This window comes from Centropristis striata, chromosome 13 (assembly GCF_030273125.1).
Source record: "Centropristis striata isolate RG_2023a ecotype Rhode Island chromosome 13, C.striata_1.0, whole genome shotgun sequence".
Taxonomy (NCBI): domain Eukaryota; kingdom Metazoa; phylum Chordata; class Actinopteri; order Perciformes; family Serranidae; genus Centropristis; species Centropristis striata.
In genome coordinates, this window is record NC_081529.1 from 5660112 (window position 1) to 5682623 (window position 22512).

Here is a 22512-nt window from a genome sequence, read left to right on the forward strand (position 1 = left end):
TGTAAAGTTCGGTTTTCGCCTCCAAACGGTAAAACACAAAATCCCAGCATCCAACGCGGCTAACGGATATTTTTGGCCCTTCACGCGAGCCTTACAAAGCGTCACGAGTCACAGGAATGATCATGGGGAGCTGAGAAAGAACAACAGTAGCTAGCCAGCAACAACTGCACTTAATGAAATAAATTAGCGCCAGGCAGGGCGGCGAGCTACCGGAGGCCACCATGGCCAACATCACCAAGAAAGTGTCGTGGTCCAGCCGGGCTGACGAGTCCGGGGCTACCGGGGAGGGGACACCGCTGCTCAACGGCTCCGAGCAGCCCAGACACTCCAGACAGGTACGGCTAGCATGGTTAGCCTGACAGCTGCTCCGCTGCAGCACTGACAATATGCTGTGTCATGTTTATTAGCCACTATAAGGTTACGTTGGGTCATGTTTTTAAATGCTGCATGGGTCATGGATGCTTGTTATTCAGTTAAGTGCATTGCCGCATATACAGCGTTTATGTTGGGGTGTGTTTTCATGTGTGTTTGCAGTTGGGCATCAGATGCAACAACAAGCTTTGTTTTGGAGCGGAATGTAACTGCATGGAAGCAATTCAGTTAGTTATAATTAAATAACTTGCACCATGCACTCACTTAGTTTCTTGGGAAAATAATCAGATTACAGAGAGTTTTGAAAAGCTAGTCCTTTCACTAGCTTCTTACTTGGCATAATCAATAGTTTATTTTGGAATAGGAAAATGCAGTCTTGATGATAATCATCATTGTAAACAAACTAACCTGATTTTAGTCATAACTCTGGAAAGGATGTTGATGATAATGTAATTTATGTGTCAAGTCTAACAATTACCGAATTGGATTTAACTTAAATGTCCATTGTAATCAAATCAGGTTGCATAGAGTTGCAAATATAGCCTCATTTTCTGCATTATATGCTCTTAAAAAGTTTCATATCGGCATAAACCCGACAACATTACACTAATACAAATAAATATATATGTTTGAGATAGGCCAGTATTGGCCAATACAATCGACCAACCAATAAATAAATCATGATCTAATTGCAGGTGATCTGTTCCTGTTATAGATACTATGTCATGTACAAGGTTGTTAGACAGAGGAATACTATGTAATAATTATATTAGACAATGTCATGAGCTTGTAGACCTGCCGTCTTTAGATGAACAAAGTCGTCTGTCCACCTAATATAGAAACACACTGGAAAATCCCACTTCCTTTTTCCTCTAATACCACCAGTACTAGTCAGTTTCCTCCTGCAAGATCAGGACCAAAGGTGGAAGTAAACTTCTTTTAATAATGTAATTTAGTACATTTACATGTGGTGTTAGTTCCTTCTACTTCTTCAACCCTGTGACTCTTATCTGGATATCAACATCTGTGTGATGTTAAAACATCAAACTGTAAATTGCCTCACATAGCCATATACATATTTATTTCTGTTGCTGTCTGTGATGTCTAGCTGTCTGGAGGAGGCAATATATTTCAGATAGGCAGACTCAGCACGGTGGATTTGGAGGAGGAGATGGCGTCAGATGAGGTAAAGTCCGAGCCCGAAACGTCATCGCACTCTTTCTCTATGTGTCTGTCGCTCCTGTTGATCATTACTCCATCGAGACCGTTAGCTACATGCCTCTTAGACTGCTTAAGTATAGTTAGTTAATCAACTATAATGATAAAACCTGTTAACTATTATCAACCATTACGTCTTTAAATTACAAAAACATTATCAATCTGCATTTTAAGGGGAATGTACAGTTGACTTAATGTGATTCAGTCATGCTCAGGCTGAGATTGTGTAAACTTGCAGCCTGATTTGTGACTGAGATAAAGTTGAGTGTTCAGAGTTCGGACATTATTGTATTTAATTTAATCACAGTTACCCCTCTGCTGAATACATCTTCAGCCTAATGGGGAATGACCTGACTGCAACTGTAATAAGGACAGTTGACTCATCTAGCATGCATAAAAGCCACGTGATGGGGAAACAGTCTAAAGAAATTCCTCTGTGATGCGTCACAAATGATGAATTGACACAGACCATGTGCTTGACCCTGACTGCTCAACTATTCAGTACTTTGTCTTCTGAAACGGATTGATCCCTCACACTGGTGAGTGATGAAAAAAACAGAAAGATTAAGTCGAGAGCAAAGGACAGTTCAGCCAAAGACTTTCAAATATGTTTGAATTAGCTTAGTCGGGTTTAATGAAGTTTATTTGTACAAGTCTTGGCACAATTAAAGTAGGTTCAATAAGGCAATAAATACTCCCATAAATGTTTAAAAAAAAGTCATTTAAATTAAGTGAGAGGTACATCATGAAAGAATGAAAAGCTTAGGCCACAGTCAGTGGTGATGATGCAGTATAGGACCATATGACTGGTTTTTCTGCCACTTAGCTCAACAGGACATCACATCTTCCGTGACCGAAACCATCAGATTCAGCTCTTTTTTCACTATCTGATGCGAATGTGATGCCATGCATGCGATTTGCATGATTGTTGTAAACAAAAGTTTATTTGTTTACAGTATTTTGGTTTGTTTTTGTGTCAGTTTTCATGTTGTTGCTATATTTGCTGCTGACGGTGTTGCTGCACAGACGGACCACAGCTGTGTGACAGAGGCCCACTTCACACTGCATGTGAATGTGAAATGAAGGGCTTTTGATTTGCCCGAAGCTCGCTTGTATGCATGTCAGATTGAGCTGCAACTAACAACTGATTTGGCAGATTATTCGTTATTGATTAATCTGCTGATGGTTTTTACGATTAATCGTTGTTCTATAAAATTTCAGAAAATAATGCAAGATTTCAATCACAGTTTCTAAAAGCTCAAGGTAAATGTCTTGTTTCTTCAGTCCAAAACCCAAAGACATTCACTTTGATATCATATAAAACAAAGTAGGAAACAAAGCAAAGCGTATAAAAAAAAAAGCAGGAAATCTCTATATTTGACAGGCTGTCAAAACATTATTTTCTATTATTTCTGCATAAAAAGTACTCTAATGATTAAGTGAGAGTGACTAATTGATCAGTTGACAGATTGTTGCAGCTCTGATGTCAGAATGCACTCTTTTGCACCAGTGTTTCCTTCAACATTAAATAATCTGCATTTACACTGAAAAACATACCAAAAAACAATTCCCTCTTTCTTCACTTTAATTATATTTCAAAGAATTATCCGAAATGTTCTGCAGGAAACACTGGTGCATTTTTTTTTCTCGCAGTTGCTGCATCCACCGTCCGCCTCGTCATTAATGCTCCAGTCTACGTTAGATACAGTCTGTCAAACTCGTCCTGTCTTTTTCTTTCAAAGTGAACTTTGACATGAAAAAACGTCTTTCTCATGTTTGCTAAAATGCTTGTGAATTGCTGCTGTTGTATTCAAAATGTTTGACTCCTCTGATGTCAGTAACTTAGTTCCCAGCAACCCCTCATGTGACTCAGCAGGTCAGAGGTTACAGGTCAGTGTTGGTGTGGTGATCTCTATTTTTTCTGTGTTTTTTCCCAGCAGGACTCTCTTAGCAGGCGGCCTAAAGAGATCCCTCATAATGAAAAGCTGCTGTCACTTAAATATGAGGTAAAATCCCCAATTTGCCGAACAAAATGCTGATTATTATGTTATGTTTAAAGGTTCATGTGTATATATGTAGCCTGTGAAACGTTCCTTCTCTGGTTACGCCTTTTAGGAGTAAAAAATTGGGTATGGCTGAATACAGGAAGTGATATCAACAGTAATATGAGTCAGTCACACAGGTATAGAAAATGCATGTCAGTCCATAAAACCATAACAGCCTGTTAGGGCAATAAAGAGGGCAATAATCTTCTTAAACAGGCTGAAAACTGGCAGCAGTAGGTAAAATCTGCTTTGTATTAACATTTTTTTGTTTGTTATGAACAAGTTGACATTGATCCATGAAGTATATTTTAATCACATTTTCAGGGCCTATGTTAATCATGAAGAATAAAACCTTATTTCTATCTTTATTTTACTGATTTATTCTATTGTTTGTGTGGTGCTACAGAGTCTGGACTATGATAACATTGAGAATCAGCTGTTTCTGGAGGAAGAGAGGAGGATGAGTCACATGGTAAGTAGAGAGGAAATCACCTGATTATATAATATATTAACTCTATATTTCACTGCGTATGAATCCCTATGTTTACCTTCTTTTTATGTGCCCTCATTCTCTCATCTGTTCCCCGTTTTTTAATATCCTTTCCTCTCTCATTTTAGGGTTTCCGCTGTCTGGAGATCAGTCGCTGGGTCGTCTGTGGTCTGATCGGCTTTCTGACGGGCCTCATCGCCTGCTTCATAGACATCGCGGTGGAGGAACTGGCTGGGGTCAAATACCAAGTGGTCAAAGAGAGTATCCTGAATCAAATCAAAAGTCACCAAGACCAACTTTATTTACTTTATCGTTGGGCTTTATTGCACGATGGCAGTACAGATACACAGAGCAGTGACTTGAAGAATATATTATCTTTTTTGTATTGTATTGTGTTCCATATATATCATTATATTTAATCAGGCAGGGAATGAAGACATTTAGCAGTTATTTACCTATTGCAGGGTTTACGTGTTAACCCTCTGAACCCCAAGCAGTTTCAGAGTGTTTCTGCTCCTGTCACATTTTACTAACTGTGGCCCAGTTTTTCACCGGAGTATGGAAATCCCATACCTTTATGGACACAGCAGTGTGGACTGTGTAGTATAAGTTTGTGGAGCATAAGTCCGGACTGTTTAATACAGTTATCATGCAATAAATCATAATAATAATTCACAGTTGGCGACAGAGTCTTCTCCACTGCTGCCCCAACCCTCTGGAACGCCCTCCCTACACACATCCGCAATTCAGACTCACTCCACGCCTTTAAAAATCAACTAAAAACCCACCTTTTCAAGAAAGCTTACAAGACCTGACTCCCGCCGCCAAACCTAGACTCATAATTTCTCATCTCTGTTTTGTTATTTCTGCATTTTGTGTTTGTGTGTGTCTCAAATTTGTTATGTTTAAGCAACTTCAAGTACCTTTTTTTTTAAAGCGCTATAAAAATCAAATATATTATTATTTGAGAATTTATTTAGCAAAAGTTGGGTAGAAAAAATTATATTTGCAGGAATGGTAAGAAAATATACATACGTTAATATTATAAAGAGTGGCCTCTGGTACTATGGTGGGTGATGGTTCCAGTCATAACTGTCATTTAAACAGTGTTCAGCTACTGAAACATGCTGCCAATTTCAACCATAAAGGGACTTTGTCATTCCTTGACCCCTGACCCCTCACAGACATAGAGAAGTTTACGGAGGTCGGTGGCCTGTCGATCTCCCTCATCCTCTGGGTCGTCCTCAATGCTGCTATTACCATGTTGGGGGCCATCATAGTTGCATTTTTTGAGGTAAGACTAAAGGAAAAGTAACTTTTGGTAAGGAACTGTCATGGCTACTGGTTTGGAAACCGTCTGTATTTGAGTTGTCTTCCTCTTTTGCGTGTTTGATTCCTCGAATGTGAGAGTGGGATTTGAAGAAGTGGGTTAGTTGAATGCTGAATTACAAGCCAATTCAAACAGACATGGAAGTGAAAAAAATTGGGCTCTAGCTTGTCTGTGTGTGTGAATCCAACAGTGTGTAATACTGAAACTTTGTAAAGATGGATTTTTGATTTAGACATTTTTTTGTACCACTGCAGGTTACATAACTCACTAGGGAATTGCCGATCCTGCTTCGGATTTTGATTGTGAAAATTGCCTATTTTGATAAATTTTCAATTTTTAATCAAAACTGTGACAACTGTAGTAGGTCTCTATTTTTCAACCTCCCAGCCTTTCCTTCAATAACTCAACTGTCCTTCTCCTTGTTCTCATACAGCCCATAGCAGCAGGAAGTGGTATTCCTCAGATAAAATGTTACCTAAATGGAGTCAAGGTTCCCAGGGTGGTACGACTTAAGGTACACACACACACACACACACACACACACACATACACACACACACACACAATCAATTGATGTACCTGAACTGTTTTTGAAGGACTTTGGTTTCCTTAGCATGTTGTGCGCTTGTCCTCCACAGACACTGATGGTGAAAGTGGCCGGTGTTATCTGTTCAGTCGTTGGCGGTCTTGCTGTTGGAAAGGTAACAACATATGAATCCTCACCAATGCATATTCAAAATGCATAATTGGCCTAAAGGCTGCTGTTCTGCTGTTGATGGCCATCTAGCCTCAGCAGAGCTGGCTACACTGCAAAAACTACACATGATGGCCACTTCACTGTTTGCACTCTGCTTTAAAATGCATCTTGGGTAATTAGAGCAAAAGTACAAAGTGCTAAATACAAGTGTGACGGAACAACAAGATGCTTGTGAGCAGATCACTGAAACCAGTTGCTCTTTCAAAGTTATATGGATTGATTTAGTCTATAAAGTCCCCGTTATACTTGACCTCTTGTTTACCCACTATCCCACAGGAAGGACCCATGATTCACTCTGGTGCTGTTGTAGCTGCAGGGGTCTCGCAGGGAAGGAGCACCTCTTTAAAGAGAGACTTCAAGGTCAGTGTGTGTCCGCGTCAGTGTGAGTTTTACTCCTCTGTGTGTGTGTGTGTGTGTGTGTGTGTGTGTGTGTGTGTGTTCACGCTACAATAGAAAATATATTGTATTACAATCATATTTTCACTTTGTGATAAACTCTCCCTGGATTCCTGCTTTTCTTAAGATGTTTTGCACAATTTTGAGGATTTTATATTTCCCTAATTCTAAATATTACTTGTTTATCTGTTGCATGGTTGTACATTATTGATATGTGTAAAAATGTCAATAAGTAAGGGTGAGGGTGCATTTGTGGGTAAAATAAAGTATAACTATAATAAGTGTGTGATTGTGTTTGTAGATCTTTGAATACTTCCGGAGAGACACAGAGAAAAGGGACTTTGTGTCTGCTGGAGCTGCAGCCGGAGTTTCAGCTGCTTTCGGAGCACCAGTCGGTAAAAACACACCTGATCACCTGATCACAGTATTAACATGTGCTTTGTTGTTAATCTGCCTTAGTTGTGTGGGCAGTTTAGCTGCTATAAAGCCAACAGTCCAACCAGTATGGCTGCATGCCCAAACTACAGACAAAGAATCCTGTGAGGAAACATGTACTACTCTGAACCTGTCACATTTTACTCATGTGCCCTTATTCACTTTTGTTTTTTACTTCAATATATAATCTTGCACCTTTTCCGAAACGGCACAATCCTGACTGGAAGAACTCAAAAATGTCTTTGTGCAGTATACCACAGATATAATGCCCTGAATCATAAAAGAAAGAAAAATGCAAGATGAATTTCTTTTAATATTTATTTTACAAAAATCGGACAAATATGGAATCTATATAAAATAGGACAGTCAATCAATTAAAATATTTAATCATGATTCATCACATGATTGTCCATAGTTAACTCACATTTAATCGCAAATGAATCACCCATTTTTTATCTGTTCTAAATGTACCTTAACAGGATATTTTCCAAGCTTTTAATATGCTTATCAACATGGGAGTGGACACATATTGCAACAATGCAAATGCATGTTTATTATTAGTGCAACATTCCAAAAAAATGACAAATACTGTCCAGGATAACCTCAAAGGTACTGCATGCTCAAACAATATGCTGAAAGCATAACATGGCAAACTTGAGCCCAAATAGAAACAACAGATGAATGTAACATGACTCAGTAATACTAACACCATGTAGTGTCCAACTTAAGACCAAACATCCCGTTATAAACAGCTCAACACAAAATGATTGACCTCATCATCACAACAACAGACATGTTGTACACCAGGTACACTGGTCAGTTCAATAAGATCATTCTCTGGATCCTTCACACTTAAAGCGAATAATAATAAAGTGTAACTGTGTCTGACCTCACATGGGGATAATTAAGGCTCACAAAAACATTCTCTTCTACTAAGTGGGATCAAAACAGGGTGATACAAAGTAAAAATTAAAACAAACAATAAATAAAATGTTCAAGTACATGAGGAGTGTGATGTGAGGGGAGAGGGAGAGGAGTCTTTCTGTGTATCTGAGACTGGACGTCTCCATGGTTACTCATTTACACCGACAGTAATTACAGATATCTTCGGTTTGTTGAAGCTCAACTTGCCATTCAAAAGATGCTCTTTATTCATCTATGCTCATGGAGGTTTGTTTCTGCTGCCATCCACAATGTTACTGCTGCATCGCTGACTGATTTCCCAAACTACGGGGCGGGCCGATGGTTGAACTCACAGAATATGCGCATTAATAGAATTAATGGCATTAAAAGGAACTTTGATAGCCCTAATTTAAACGGCCCCTTTCCAAGTGTATACACATTTAACTATTTATATTTTTTACAGCCTCTCCTGTCTTTAATATCAATTAAAAATACTATTTTAGGGATAGATTTGATTATTTTTCCTGATGGAAGTGTTCATCACACATGATTCACTAAAAGATGAGTGGAAATTTGAAAATCCATCAAAATTTCTGTTTTACAATTTCTGGCTATGATAACTAGTGTAATTATGGTTACCGGTTTTCTTTCTTTCTTTTTTTGCCTTTGACACCTCCAGGCAGGTACTGGGGTACAGAGGGTTAACACAATGAATGGATCATCCATTGACACTTTCCCAGATCACATTGCTTTCATTAACTTTATTGTCAGAAATGATTGCCTTATAAAGCTTGGAAGTACTAATTAATAATTCTAGGCCCTATTATCCCTACTGGTTTTCCATCATAGTTGGACACTTTTAATGGTATGATCATGATACAGGTATAAAATTGCATTCAGCTTTAATTTGGTGAACCGTGCAGAAATACTGCCATCACCTGAATAACCAGAACTAACTTGGTGATGCCTGTTCTGATGGTGAAGCTGTACAGAAAAAGCTGCCTTGTACTGCCTAGAGATTTCTTTCCACCAGTCGTGTGAAAATGCTTCACACGCCTTGCCTCAGTCTATTATGTGTTAAAGTCATGTGAAAGGAGTGCTTGCCATTTAACTTACTTGAACCCTGTTATCAGTCAACACACCGTGTGATGGTGCCAGCCAACTTGGCAGGCAAACTCATCTTTATGTCTTAAATGGATCAAAGGGATTCTTTAGTTAAAATGCTGCCGTGCATCCTGACTTTGATTTTGTTTCTGTGGTCGACAGGCGGCGTTCTGTTCTCTCTAGAAGAGGGAGCGTCTTTCTGGAACCAGATGCTGACGTGGAGGATAGTAAGTCACATTTCCCTTCATAAACTCATTAACACTCATTTGTCAAGTTAATCAAATCAAGAGGTTTGTCACCAGAAAACAGAAGCAGGGCTTCAAATACTTTTTTCAGTGAACCTAAACAGAAAGTATATAGCCTTTTCTTTAGTTATATGCATCAATAGTTGTTATCTGCAATTTCTTTTTTTTTTACTAAATTTGATTTTTATCCTTCTTACTCAACACTAACGCCACTACTGCAGTTGGATCTGACTAAAATTACAGTCATTTACAATGGAAATACTATTGCCTACTGTTGAAAAGAGGTTTAACCGGTGTGTCCTGTGTAGTATGTATCTGTGTAGATATATTTTGATATTACAACTAGAATTATTTTCTGTAAAAGTATTACTATATATATTCAGCGAGGTGGCAAGCAAATTTGGTCTCGAGATTGCTGAGAAACCCTTATTGAACCTTTATTGCCAATATGCCTATGAAAGCCATATGTCCTCTGAATGCTCTAGGTCTGTAGTTTGAAGTTGTAAAGTTTCATGAGGCTGTGATTATCTTAGAGGTCACAACAGGTAATTTTATACAATGATGTCAAGTTTCAAACATTACTTTCACTCAGCTTTCACTGCAATAAAATGTCTACTATGGGGACTAGCATCATCACGCTTGAATATAACTGGGCTCATTGAATCAACAAGAGTGCCAGCTTTCCAGTCACACCCAGTTTATGCAATTCAAAGACTGTTTAGGGACCCAAGTATGCAGAAATATTCAAATACAATAGGCAAAAATAACACATTGGTACTACATGAAAAAAAAACCTTTGATATTAATCATACTTTTCTCTAATAGTCAGCATAAAGGTTCACCTTCTCTTTCTGTCTGCCTCCCGTGCAGTTCTTTGCCTCCATGATCTCCACCTTCACCCTGAACTTCTTCCTCAGTATCTATCACAACAAACCAGGACAACTTTCCAGCCCGGGTCTCATCAACTTTGGCCGCTTTGAGAGTGATGTGAGATACATCCGTTACACTCTGTGTATTTCTTCAGATTTGTGTTGTTTGTTAGTCAGTGTTAAAGGTGATGAATGAATGATGAACTTTTGTCATTTTATTTCAGACAACCTATAACCTCTATGAGATTCCCTTGTTCATCGCTATGGGAGCTATAGGTAAGAACTCCTATATTGTCTAGGAATATGTTTGATTCTCCATAGGGTTCACACCATATGTGATTCTATTACTGTAACAGCCTGTGTGTATGTTTCCTGTTTTTTGTCCCTCTCCTGTGCAGGTGGTCTGCTGGGGGCTCTGTTCAACGTGCTCAACTATTGGCTGACCATCTTCAGGATCCGGTAAGGTTCAGAAAGTGCAAAACATCTTGTCATAACTTAGGTAGGAACGTTACAACAAAAGGCCAGGTGACAAACAGTTCGAAGAATTGCTTTGTGTGTGCAGTGTGCCAAGAAAAACAACATGTTGGCTTTAAGGCTTTGCTGTTTCTGCTAGTCAAAGACAGGGTGGGGTGCTGGATGAGGAAGTTCTCATATGAGCGTTTGAAAAAGTTTCTCAGAATGCCAGCATCTCGTGATTAAAGTGTTTAAAATTAGGAGTTAGAACTGGTATGATCACTAAATGACTGTGTGACCTGGGAGGAGACTTCTGCTAAGATACCTTTACCTTCCTGCTTCCTTGTCTGGAACTGGATGGTGCATATTTGTTTGTTTGTCTTCACATGAGTTGGTACTTTGTGAGGTCGATGTATGCAACTATATCATAGTTACAATGTGACTGATCAGAAGAATTAAAAACTATTTGGATTTAGACAGGGGATTTTTAGGGGGAGATAGCCAGTCAAATACAGTCTTGCAAAAAAATATTAGACCATTGTTTTATCCAATTTAACCAATAATTACCAAAATCATTATCAAGAAAGCCATGGAGAGATGGCTAGATATATAATAATAATATAGTCTTATGACCTATTTTTGTTGTTATTATTTTTGTCCAAACAAATGTACAAATGTACCTAGTTGTACCAGGCATTAAAGTTAATAAGAAATTGAAGAAAACAATGGTCTTATATTTTTTTCCAGGTGTGTAGAAGCTGGGAAACTGAAGATTGTTTTAAAGGCAGCACAGCACTGTTTGTCTCAAGTTTTTGTAGTTGTTAAAATAAAATAATAATAATAATAATACAAATATTATTAAATAAAGAAAAAGATTCTGCATGTGTATAAGGGCGATTGGATGGCGAGCACTTTGGTTCTGGTAACTGCTGAGAAACGTTATTGTCAGTATACCTAGGAAGGCCACATTCTCTTCTAAAAATACTCCTCTGTCATCTGACACAATGAGTGAGTATCAGGGTAAAGTCTGTATTTGTGTCACATTTCGTAACAATAATTGCGTTCCACTTGACATTTATAGGGCAGCACCGCCTGAGGCACAAACAGCAGATTTGGCAAAGCTTTGTTTCCACTCAGCTGTTTTTATTGCACCCAGAGTTTCCTCGTCACCTGGGAAAGTCCATACTGAAGCTGACAGGACGTCACCATTCTGTATTAATTACTCTTTATTTGGGGTATTTGTTTTCCATCGTGTGTGTGTGTGTGTGTGTGTGTGTGTGTGTGTGTGTGTGTGTGTGTGTGTGTGTGTGTGTGTGTGTGTGTGTGTGTGTGTGTGTGTGTGTGTGTGTGTGTGTGTGTGTGTGTGTGTGTGTGTGTGTGTGTGTGTGTGTGTGTGTGTGTGTGTGTGTGTGCGCGTGTGTGCGTGTGCTACAGGTATGTTCATCGGCCTTGTTTACAAGTGATGGAGGCCATGTTGGTTGCTGCAGTGACTGCGACAGTGTCTTTCACCATGATCTACTTCTCCGACGACTGTCAGCCTCTGGGGCCAGATCACACTGAGGAGTACCCACTGCAGGTACACACACACACACACACACACACACACACACACACAAACCGTTCCCCAGAGGACAAACTGACATTTCCTCTAGTGTCACCATGAGGTTAACATTTGTGGTGTTGAGTGAAATTTCTCAACAACAATTGGATAGATTCCCATGAAATTTGGTATTAAGTAGCCGTGTTTCCATTAAAGCCGAATCATGCTTTGAAGCAGAATTAGGGACATTTCCATCAACTGGTTAAGGTCGAATAAACGAAGAAGATGGCAGTGTAATGTATTGCTGTAGGCTAATGCGTCAGGAGCAGCAGCAGTAGAAGAAGAAGAGATTATGTAAAAATGAAAATAGTAGAAGAAAAAGAGATTGAGCAAGATAGTAAAAATAATAAAAAGGAACCTTTAACTACACAGATGAGATAGAAGATAGGAGCAGCATATTTACATTTTTTGCACTCTGTACCACTTATAATGACATCACCAAATGTGTTTGACATACCTTCACTGATCTGAATCTGTCCTGATGCTCCACGGTTGAGCTGTTGACCTCATTCTCAGCTCAGCATGCGCCGGAGCACGTAACTTTGTCCAGAAAATATGTTGTGCGGCCAACTGTCAATCCAGAAGTCCATTTCCTCATGTAGTGAAAGACAAATTTACAAATGAAAGCGATGCAGAACAAAAAGAGGACGCTGATAGTGCACGGGCAGACGAGACAGAGCAGCACGGCACCATGGAGGCAAAGTGTGAGATCAAGAAACACGAATGCCACACTGCAAAGTTAGTTTAAATATTCAACAGCTAGGATCATCAATTTTATATTACTGTTTAAAAAATATGACATAAAACCAATATTTTTTCAATACTTTCATGATGACTTTCCAATACTGGAGAAAATCACAATTTAAAAAATTGGTTTCAGGAGACACACCTATTTTCATTATTATTTGTAATTAATAATAAAAATAGATGTGTGGACACTGGATTCACAAGACACACCTCTTGATATTGGACTTTAGTGTGCCTTTACTTAATTAATTAATTAATTAATTAATGCTTTTAATGGAAGTCATGATTTTATTTAAATAACAAGTTTTATTTAAGTAATGTAATGTGACTCAATTTATTAAGTAGTATGTATAATATGTATCACCACACAAGACACACCTCTTCATATGGGATTTAGTTTTATAAATATTTTTAGGACACAAAGTGTAATTTTAATTTTCAGTATATTAAACAAGCCTTGTTGCATATGTGTTGTCTGAATTATACAATCCTTGTTTCTCTGTTTTTATCCATGTTTTGTATTGTTATGTAAAAGAGGTAGTATGTTCACTTCTTGAATTATAACTTTTTATATTATGTCTTTTTATATTCATGCATATATGAAGATAACTAAACGTCACTAGCTTTGCTGAGAAGCTGCTCAGAATGATGCATCGACCGTTTAAAATTTGAAGTAGTCTCTCTGTAACTGAGAAAATGGCACAAGTGCCAAAAAAAATTTAATTGGTGCAGGTGAAACAGTCTTTTTAAAGTCACATGCAGCAGAGCATTTTACACATAAAAAAGGTGATTGAAGTGCTGTAGATTGCATGTAAAAGCTTCAACAAGAAGACAAGGAAACCTCTTTGTGTCTCTCTTCTTTCTCTGGCTGAGTCACTCCCATCACTTTCTGTCCCTCAGTTGTTCTGTGCAGATGGAGAGTATAACTCCATGGCAACGGCCTTCTTCAACACTCCTGAGAGAAGTGTTCGCAGTCTTTTTCACAACCAGCCAGGTAAAGCTGTTCATCACAGCAAGCTTTCTACAAATAATTATGTACAAACATGTGCACCATTTATTTATTTCTTCTGTTTATTTTAGCAGAACCATAATGTTTAAAACTGGAAACATGAAAGTTCCCACTTATCATTTTCACCTTCGTCCCTCTCTGTCTTAAAGGAAGCTACAATCCGTTAACCCTGGGTTTGTTCACCCTGACTTATTTCTTCCTGGCGTGTTGGACGTACGGCCTGGCGGTGTCGGCTGGAGTCTTCATCCCGTCTCTGCTGATCGGAGCAGCCTGGGGAAGATTATTTGGAATACTGCTGGCATCCATCACCTCCAGCAGCTCGGTTAGTGTGTGTGTGTGTGTGTGTGTGTGTGTGTGTGTGTGTGTGTGTGTGTGTGTGTGTGTGTGTGTGTGTGTGAGTGTGTGTAGCCCTTTTCATACCGCGTTTCCGCAAAAGTACAGAACCGGGATCGTTGAGATTGAAGGCGATACGTCACAGAAGCGTTAATATTGCAGCTTGAAACGGCAGTCTGAAAGGGGTTTGTGTGTGTTTGCATTGTGGGTGAGGACAGGACAACACTTTAAATTCCAAATTGAAAATGGACCAGATTATAGTTGAAGTAAGCTTAATTAAATAGCTTTCATTACCAAAAGTGGTTTCTGTCTCATGGCGTGTGTTTCTCAAACTTAATACCAAATTTCTCATAAATCTTAATGGCAGCATTTTCTTTTCAGGTTTCCTGAAGAAGAAAAAAATGTTGATAATAGTAGTTTTTCCACCTGGCCATCCCCTTACTACCTCAATGGATTTAACTCCATTTGTTCTGAAACATCAGTGACCTCTTTTATGTTGTGAATGTATTTCACTGATTGCCTTTAAATACGGATCATACCAGCGTTTCAAAGTCAGTGAGGATTTATTGATTTGATTGATATTGGTTTGACAATGTAACCAAAATCAGCTATCCCAACATAAGTACTTTAATATGTTGATGATGATATATATCACGCTATAGTAGGTTTTATAGTAATTCAGTAAATAAGTATTCTGTATGAAATAAACACAGGTAAAGTCCATGTTAGCTAAACCGTGCCTCTGTTCACTCCAGCTTGAATCCCATGTGCAAATGTCAGAACAGCGTTGTCCAAATTATATAAATATTACTGCATTGCAGTTCGGCCACTGGTTTTTAACATTGTGATAGGAACAGTATAGAAAACATTTATGTCAAATATATGTCATCAGTTATTCAATAATAAATTGTCATATCACACAGCCAAACAGGACTGAAACAAGATTAGCTTAATGACATCAGGTTCACTAAATGTATCTTTTCTAAACATTTCTACTACTTGGTTCCAATCTCACTTTGCATCCGAGTGTGAAATGTGTTGCATTTTGTCTTATTATTACCATAATCATAGTTTGGAGCAGAGTCTGAACTGGACTCTGGTCACTGTCGCAGTTGCAAAGTGTCATTCTCACATGTTTTACGCAGCTGAATGTTGTCTTTACAAAAGAAAAATTAAAAATGCATTTATTGAAGCAGGCTTACACATCAGGACCAAATATAAAAATGCCCAAAAACCTACATGATTAGTTCAGGAATGCTAAAACTGTTTTCACAATGTCTGTGTTCAAATAAAAGGGTTTCCTTATCCTTTTGTATTATGAAGTGTTTTTGTTTTGAGTTAATAATTTTTCCAGATGCTGTTTCTTCCTTTTGGACTTTGCTGTGTGTGTTTTGTTAGATCTGGGCTGATCCTGGCAAATATGCCCTGATTGGAGCTGCAGCTCAGTTAGGTGAGTGACATTAATTTTTGCCTTCTATGTTTTTTCTTTTTAGTTTCTTTCAAGTATTTAACAGGAAATGAGAACTGGACCATATTATTATGTTGAGAGCCATCAATACTCAGCAGTTGTCTTTATAGATAATCCATGTTTATACATCTCCTCTGCTATGATACAGACTGAGATAAAAGATAAAAGACACATGCTTAGTGCCCGTACTGACGCCCTTTCTCTTCCCAGGTGGCATCGTGAGGATGACTCTCAGTTTGACTGTCATCATGGTGGAGGCCACAGGGAATGTCACATACGGTTTTCCCATCATGCTCGTCCTCATGACTGCCAAGATAGTAGGAGACTATTTTGTCGAGGTGAGTGAACGTCCCACAGAACGAAGGAGCTACTTACAGCTGCAAAAAAAGTCAAATATAAATAAATAGCAGGTTTGGTGGTGGTGAAATGGCTCCCAAGAGTTCTTGGTAAACAAAAATATCATACATCTTTTCTTTGTCTTTGTGTAAAGTCAGCATTGTCATTCTATTTACAAATATAATAATGGTATCAAGCATTATAAAGAATACAATTAAAATAATTAAGAAAAAAACAAAAACAAACTTGGACACTATAATAAAACAAAACGTTATTTTATTATTAGTAGTAGAAATGTTATGATAATAATGCTTATTAGTATAGTAGTCCTGAACTGCTTGCCACCCTTATGGAACACTAAAAACAGTATACAACAAACATAAATACAGTCATGGAAAAAATATTAGACCACCCTTGTTTTCTTGAATTTCTTGTTCATTTTAATGCTAAAGGTACATTTGTTTGGACAAATAAAATGATAAGAGTTTAATTTAAGAGCTGATATCTAGCCATTTTCTATGGTTTTCTTGATTAAAAACCAATCATTATCAAGAAAACCATGGAAAATGGCTAGATATCAGCTCTTAAATTAAACTCTTATGAGCTATATTTGTTGTTATCATTATATTTAATCAATCAAAAGTACTTTTAGTTTTTCCAGGCATTAAAATGAACAAGAAATTGAAGAAAACAAAGAGTGATCTAACATTTTCCTATAGAGCACACTGTAAACATGTCGGGACACAGGCCGAGTGTGTAACCAGCCTCTTCCTGCTTCAGGGTCTGTATGATATCCACATCAAGCTGCAGAGCGTTCCCTTCCTGCACTGGGACGCTCCTGCCACCTCCCACTGGCTGACTGCCAGGTAACATCTTCTCTTGGATTCACTTGAGTCTGACTTTTGTTTGGCAATTGCATTTTCTACTCCCTCTCTGCTTTTTCTAATTACTTTTCCTGCTCTGTTTGTTTCACCACTGACCTCCCTCACTGTCTCCCCCACATGCAGAGAGGTGATGGGTTCTCCCGTCACCTGTTTGAACAGGATAGAGAAGGTGGGAACCATCGTGGACATCCTGAGCAACACGTCGACCAATCACAACGGCTTCCCAGTCGTCGTGCAGGTCACTGACAGTGACGAGGTACTGCTAATGACTTGTATTCTGTTTTTTGTTAGGGTTCGTTTTTTCGTAATAAGACAAATAACCTTGGAGAAAAAAGGATCATATTATATTATTATTTAACACCGGCTTGGATGAATCCCTTTGTATCTACCAGATGGCTTTAAGGGTAAATCCAATGTGAAAGGATCACAACAGCGTTGTCTAAATGATGTGAATATTGCTGTATTGTAGTCTGGCCACTGGATATGTATGACATTTTTAGACATTTTTTAACAATATATCATATCACCCAGCCAAACAAATACTACATACATGCATCACAATGTAATAAAATCTGACTGAAACAAGATAAACTTAATGACATCAGGTTCACTGATCATCAAGATCACTTTAACTCTGATCTTATTCTCCAGCTATGTGTGAAGTCATGTTCAGACACATCTAGTGTAAGAGCAGTGGAGTTTAACAAAAAAAATGCACAGAAAATTATGGATATCAGTGTAACATATAACAGTTTATGTAGGTTTAGTGTCTTTTGAGACAAGGTAGACAGACGGATGGATGGATGGATGGATGGATGGATAGATATAGACACACTATATGAATCCATGAGGGGACATTTTGGTGTTGCAGCAGCACAAGACACAGTAACAAACAATGGATAAACATATAAATATGATATTGAATTGATATTACATAATAAGGATAATAGAAAATCAGTTAAAATCTGCAGTATTACAAATGAATTAACTTGATTGTTCATAATAGGGAGCAGTTTTAAACCGTTCTGACAGAAAAGATGCATAAATACTGACCCCTACAGCAGCCATTTATAGATCAGAATGCAGACAAGGGACCTTGTTGGATAAAGTTGTGGCTGCCGCTGTGGCTCACTTCCTCCTCATATTTAGTCCACTGGTGAATGAAGAAGTCTAGTTCCCATTCTCTGGAGGCTGTGAGAACTAACTTGAGACATTTAATTGCATTACTTTGGGGTCAACTCGTGGCTCTTATAGACTGACATTACCGTACCAGCAAGGCGTCTTTGAGTTTCAATATGAATAGAAACTGTCTTTATTAATGACACCTTCTTTTATTCTTCTCCCATTCAGCCACCGAAGCTCTGCGGCCTCATCCTCCGCTCTCAGCTCATTGTTCTTCTCAAGCACAAGGTAGTAATCAGTGATAGGAGAAAAAAAAGGTTTATTTAAATCATCACAATAGTGTTGGAGTCGGTTAACCATTTGTTCTCGCTCCACCCTGGCAGGTGTTTGTGGAGCTGGCCCGGTCCCGGCTGACCCAGAGGAAGCTCCAGCTGAAGGACTTTAGAGACGCATATCCCCGTTTCCCCCCGATCCAGAGCATCCACGTCTCCCAGGACGAGAGGGAGTGCATGATGGACCTCACTGAGTTCATGAACGCAACGCCTTACACAGTACCACAGGTAACACACACACACACACACACACACACACACACACACATGTTACAGATTTGCTGTTCTACGCAATTTAATTTGTAAGTGTTACACACAAGGTATGCAGTCATCTTTTCCCGGTTAGGATTACTTCAGTGTTGTTTGTTCAGGAGGTTTTTACCAGGAGCAGAATTAGAGATCTCCTCCTCTCTAGAACAAACTGACCAAGTGATTAAAACGGTAAAACACTGAACAAAGCCATTTAAAGTTAAAAATCTGTGTTTCCACTATGCTGTTGTTCACATCAGTGAATTAGCTGCCACTAACATTGCTCAGCTTGTTTCTCTGATAACTCGAGATCCAGATGTCAAATGACTAAAATTCTTCATCTGGTTAAGTTTTGGTTACGTAACAAAAAACTTAAAACTGACTTAAAACTGGCCAAAAAGGCAATTATAACCACAACACTGACACATGCTCAAAGGGGATATGACAATACTGAAAGGCAATGGACACAGAACCTGATCTTAATTAAAATGACAGATTTCTCTCTGGTCTTGTGCATACTTTGGTTGTAACAATTTATTTGAGTTACTGTTGAATCAGTCTGGCCATTCTCCCCTGACCTCTGGCATCAACAAAGCATTTTGGCTCACTAGATATTTTCTCTTTTTCTGACTGTTCTCTGTAAACTCTAGAGATGGTTGTTAGATCAGCAGTTTGTGAAATACTCAGACCACGTTCAAAGTCACTTAAATCACCTTTCTTCCTCATTCTGATGCTCACTTTGAACTACAGCAGCTCGTCTTCACCAAGTCTACATGCCTAAATGCATTGAGTTGTTGCCATGTGATTGGCTGATTAGATATTTGCATTAACGAGCAGTTGAACAGGTGTACGTAATAAATTGGCCACCCGGGTGATTGGATGTACACAACTCAACAAGATATAGCTATAACATAGGTCTATTACCCAATATTTTAGTGGAATGTATTTAATACAAATTTTCTTTCACTGTTCTGTTGTTTTTCTTAATATTCTTACTGGGAATCTATAAAAGATGTCACTTTTTACTAAAACATAAATTCAATTTAGAGGTTTGTGAAAATATAGTGTGTATGAATTAATTAAACTCAAATGAGGATTGTTTTTTTTCGGCAGGAAACTTCTCTGCCTCGTGTGTTTAAGCTGTTCAGAGCGCTGGGACTCAGACACCTGGTGGTGGTGGACGATGAGAACAGGGTAAGTGTGTTTTGGGATTTCTGTGTCTATCACTGAAAGTCCCTTTTCATTTCCTTGTTTGTTTCTGGCATGTATGAATTACTTTTAGTAACATTAAAATCACTTTACATGTTGCTAAATGCCATGATGATGATGATGATGATGATGATAATAGAAGGGGATCTTTCCAATGTCACATGTTTTGTTTGTGACCCTCTGCAGGTGGTTGGACTAGTGACCAGGAAAGACTTGGCCAGATATCACCTGGGAAAACACGGACTGGAGGAGCTTCAGCTGGCCCAAACATAGTACACACACACACACACACACACACACACACACACACACACACATGCAAATCCACGAACTATGACCACCTGATGCCTCATAAGCTCTATGCAGGACACCATGAAGAGGTCTCTGTTCTTCTTTGATGCCAAAATAAAAGTCACCAAGACAACACAAGGAAACCCCATGTCAGTGCAGGGCCATTAACAAAAAGACACATTTAAATGTAAAACTGCTCTTGGTGTAAAAAAAGAAAAGAAAAAAATGCCCCCCTAATTTGCTCCATTTATTCTTCATGAAGTGATTTATTTTGAAAGGATCCTGACTTCCATCTTTGCGGTTGCTGTGTTGAAGCATCAAATAATACCATGACGCAGGGCTTTGGTAACCTTGGTGTTTTTTTCCCTTTGGTTCTGTGCAAATAATACATAATGGACAGAAGAGAAGAAAAAAAATTCCTCTTTTGAGGATTTCTCCAATGTTTATATGAACGATTTCATGTGTGGGAACAAGTCAGAATGAAATCTTAACAGTTTGATTAGCTCAATGGAAACTCTTCTCCGCACACATCACTGTCTGTTCTTAGTCTTATTCTGTCTCATCAACACCACGTAAACGGTACTCAGTGATTCATTATTAATCATTGATTAATGCCATATTCAAATAATTCAGATGGGTATTCTTTTATGTCACTCTATTGAATTAAACGAGGCATTTAAATACTGCAACAATTAGTCAACTAACTGATTATTCAATTAACAAAAGGAATTGCCAACTTAGTCATTTTCCATTGTAAATGAAGAAAATGCTCCTACTTTTCTGTTTTATTTCATATTGCAGTGAATGTCTTTGGGGTTTTTGGATTGACAAAACAAGATATTTAATTCATCACTATGGATTTTGATATACTGGGATGAACATTTTTCCACCATTTTATAAACCAAACGATTTATCGATTAATCTAGAAAATAACTGATGGATCGATGATGAAAATGATGGTTATTTGCATTTCAAGTGGTTTGCTTTGACAACCTGATTCAGAGCGAATGTTTGTGTAACTTCACTGACCATATAAGGTCATCTTAGTCAATGTCAGAAAGGCTTATTTTTCATTGTGTAGTTTTGCACTGAGCGAATGCTGTTATTTATTGTTATTGTTAAAATATTTTGAGTGTGTGGTTTGGTCGGGCAGAGTTTCACATATCCCATAATTCAACACTTTCGCTAGTGAGGAGAGGAGGCTTAATGGTCGTGTGATTATTTTGAATCTGTGTTATTACAGTTACAGATGCTTCCTTCTCTCTTTCTGTCACCTTTACTGAGCATATTTCTATATTTATACTACTGTCAGTAAACATGGACTCATACTCGGACACCAACATCATTTTTAACACCTGAAATGTTTGCACTTTGGCCTACTACTGAAAAAAAGTATTTTTGTTAAGAAATACTCACAAGTGTCCCTCATGAAGCTCAAAATGAATGTAAAGGTTGTTTAACACAAAACGTCCTGTTTAAACCAATCAGTTTACTTCACACAAAACACACATACTCTGATTTATAATTATTTAATTTTGTCAGTTTGTAAATCTAACCTTTCTAAAATCATCAGTGTTATATTTTTCATTGTGCACCTTGGTTTTACTCTTTGATTTTGTCTCCTTTGTGGTCTTTATTTTGTTGTACAGTTCTAGTTGTTTAATATGGACTATGCTCAATTTTATAACCACTGGATAAGCCTTTTGTGAATGAATAAAGTTGAAATTCTAAATATCTGTTATATGACTTGTTTGTCTGTTTTATCAGAATGCATTTAAACCCTTTGAGTGATTTTTACTCTCCACAGTGAGTTTAAAGGTATGATGTGTAACTTTTCCGTATTAAAATGTCTCAAATTGACCCGACCTTTTTCTTATTTATTCTCTCAACTAGTTTAATTGTGTACTTGCATTAGTCCAAACATCTTCAACAATTTTTAAACCAAGAAAAATCTGTGATTTTAATCAAGAGAACAGCCTGTTTCATTTCTTCTCCTGTCCTATAAATATTCTCTTTACATGTCAGTGTTATGGTTGTCGGCCAGAAGCTCTCATAATTTTACTTTTCATCCAGTTTTAAGCCACATTTTAACAATACACCTTTTACAGTAGATGTTGGTCACTTTAACCAGATGAAGGATTTTAGTCATCGGACCTCGGGATCTTAAGTTATCAGAGAAAAAAACAATAGTGACAGCAAACAACAGAGGCAGCTGTCAGACAGTTTTGGGTTAACACCAGTTTTAACCCATAAGAACCCATGGTGACACCCGTGTAACAAACACTTTAAATCTTATATAATCTCCCATATTCAGC

The 22512-nt window shown here is 38.0% G+C and overlaps 1 protein-coding gene across 4 annotated transcripts; it reads left to right on the forward strand.

The window, feature by feature from the left end:
• The first annotated feature begins 121 nt into the window (after window positions 1–121).
• Window positions 122–22062, forward strand: clcn7 (chloride channel 7). Of its 4 annotated transcripts, none has more exons than XM_059347838.1 (25): window positions 122–335; window positions 1481–1558; window positions 3528–3596; window positions 4042–4107; window positions 4254–4386; window positions 5310–5419; window positions 5889–5969; window positions 6094–6156; window positions 6489–6572; window positions 6910–7003; window positions 9213–9277; window positions 10166–10282; window positions 10389–10440; window positions 10563–10623; window positions 12052–12193; window positions 13865–13958; window positions 14123–14295; window positions 15705–15756; window positions 15985–16112; window positions 16891–16976; window positions 17118–17250; window positions 18345–18404; window positions 18500–18676; window positions 19811–19891; window positions 20093–22062. In XM_059347838.1, exons 1-25 carry the CDS (start codon window positions 222–224, stop codon window positions 20177–20179), a joined length of 2400 nt encoding a protein of 799 aa, XP_059203821.1. In that variant the 5' UTR covers window positions 122–221; the 3' UTR covers window positions 20180–22062. The 4 variants fall into 4 exon arrangements, with proteins under 4 accessions (XP_059203821.1, XP_059203822.1, XP_059203823.1 ...); XM_059347839.1 differs by having other exon boundaries at window positions 3531–3596; XM_059347840.1 differs by lacking the exon at window positions 1481–1558.
• The last annotated feature ends 450 nt before the right edge of the window (window positions 22063–22512 follow it).

Bases quoted from the DNA above. Each gene is read 5' to 3' on its own strand.
- clcn7 (XM_059347838.1), top strand. From the start codon at position 222: ATGGCCAACATCACCAAGAAAGTGTCGTGGTCCAGCCGGGCTGACGAG. The intron at 6,157-6,488 runs GTAACAACATAT...ACTATCCCACAG, and splicing joins GCGGTCTTGCTGTTGGAAAG to GAAGGACCCATGATTCACTC. The intron at 18,677-19,810 runs GTAACACACACA...TTTTTTCGGCAG, and splicing joins CGCCTTACACAGTACCACAG to GAAACTTCTCTGCCTCGTGT.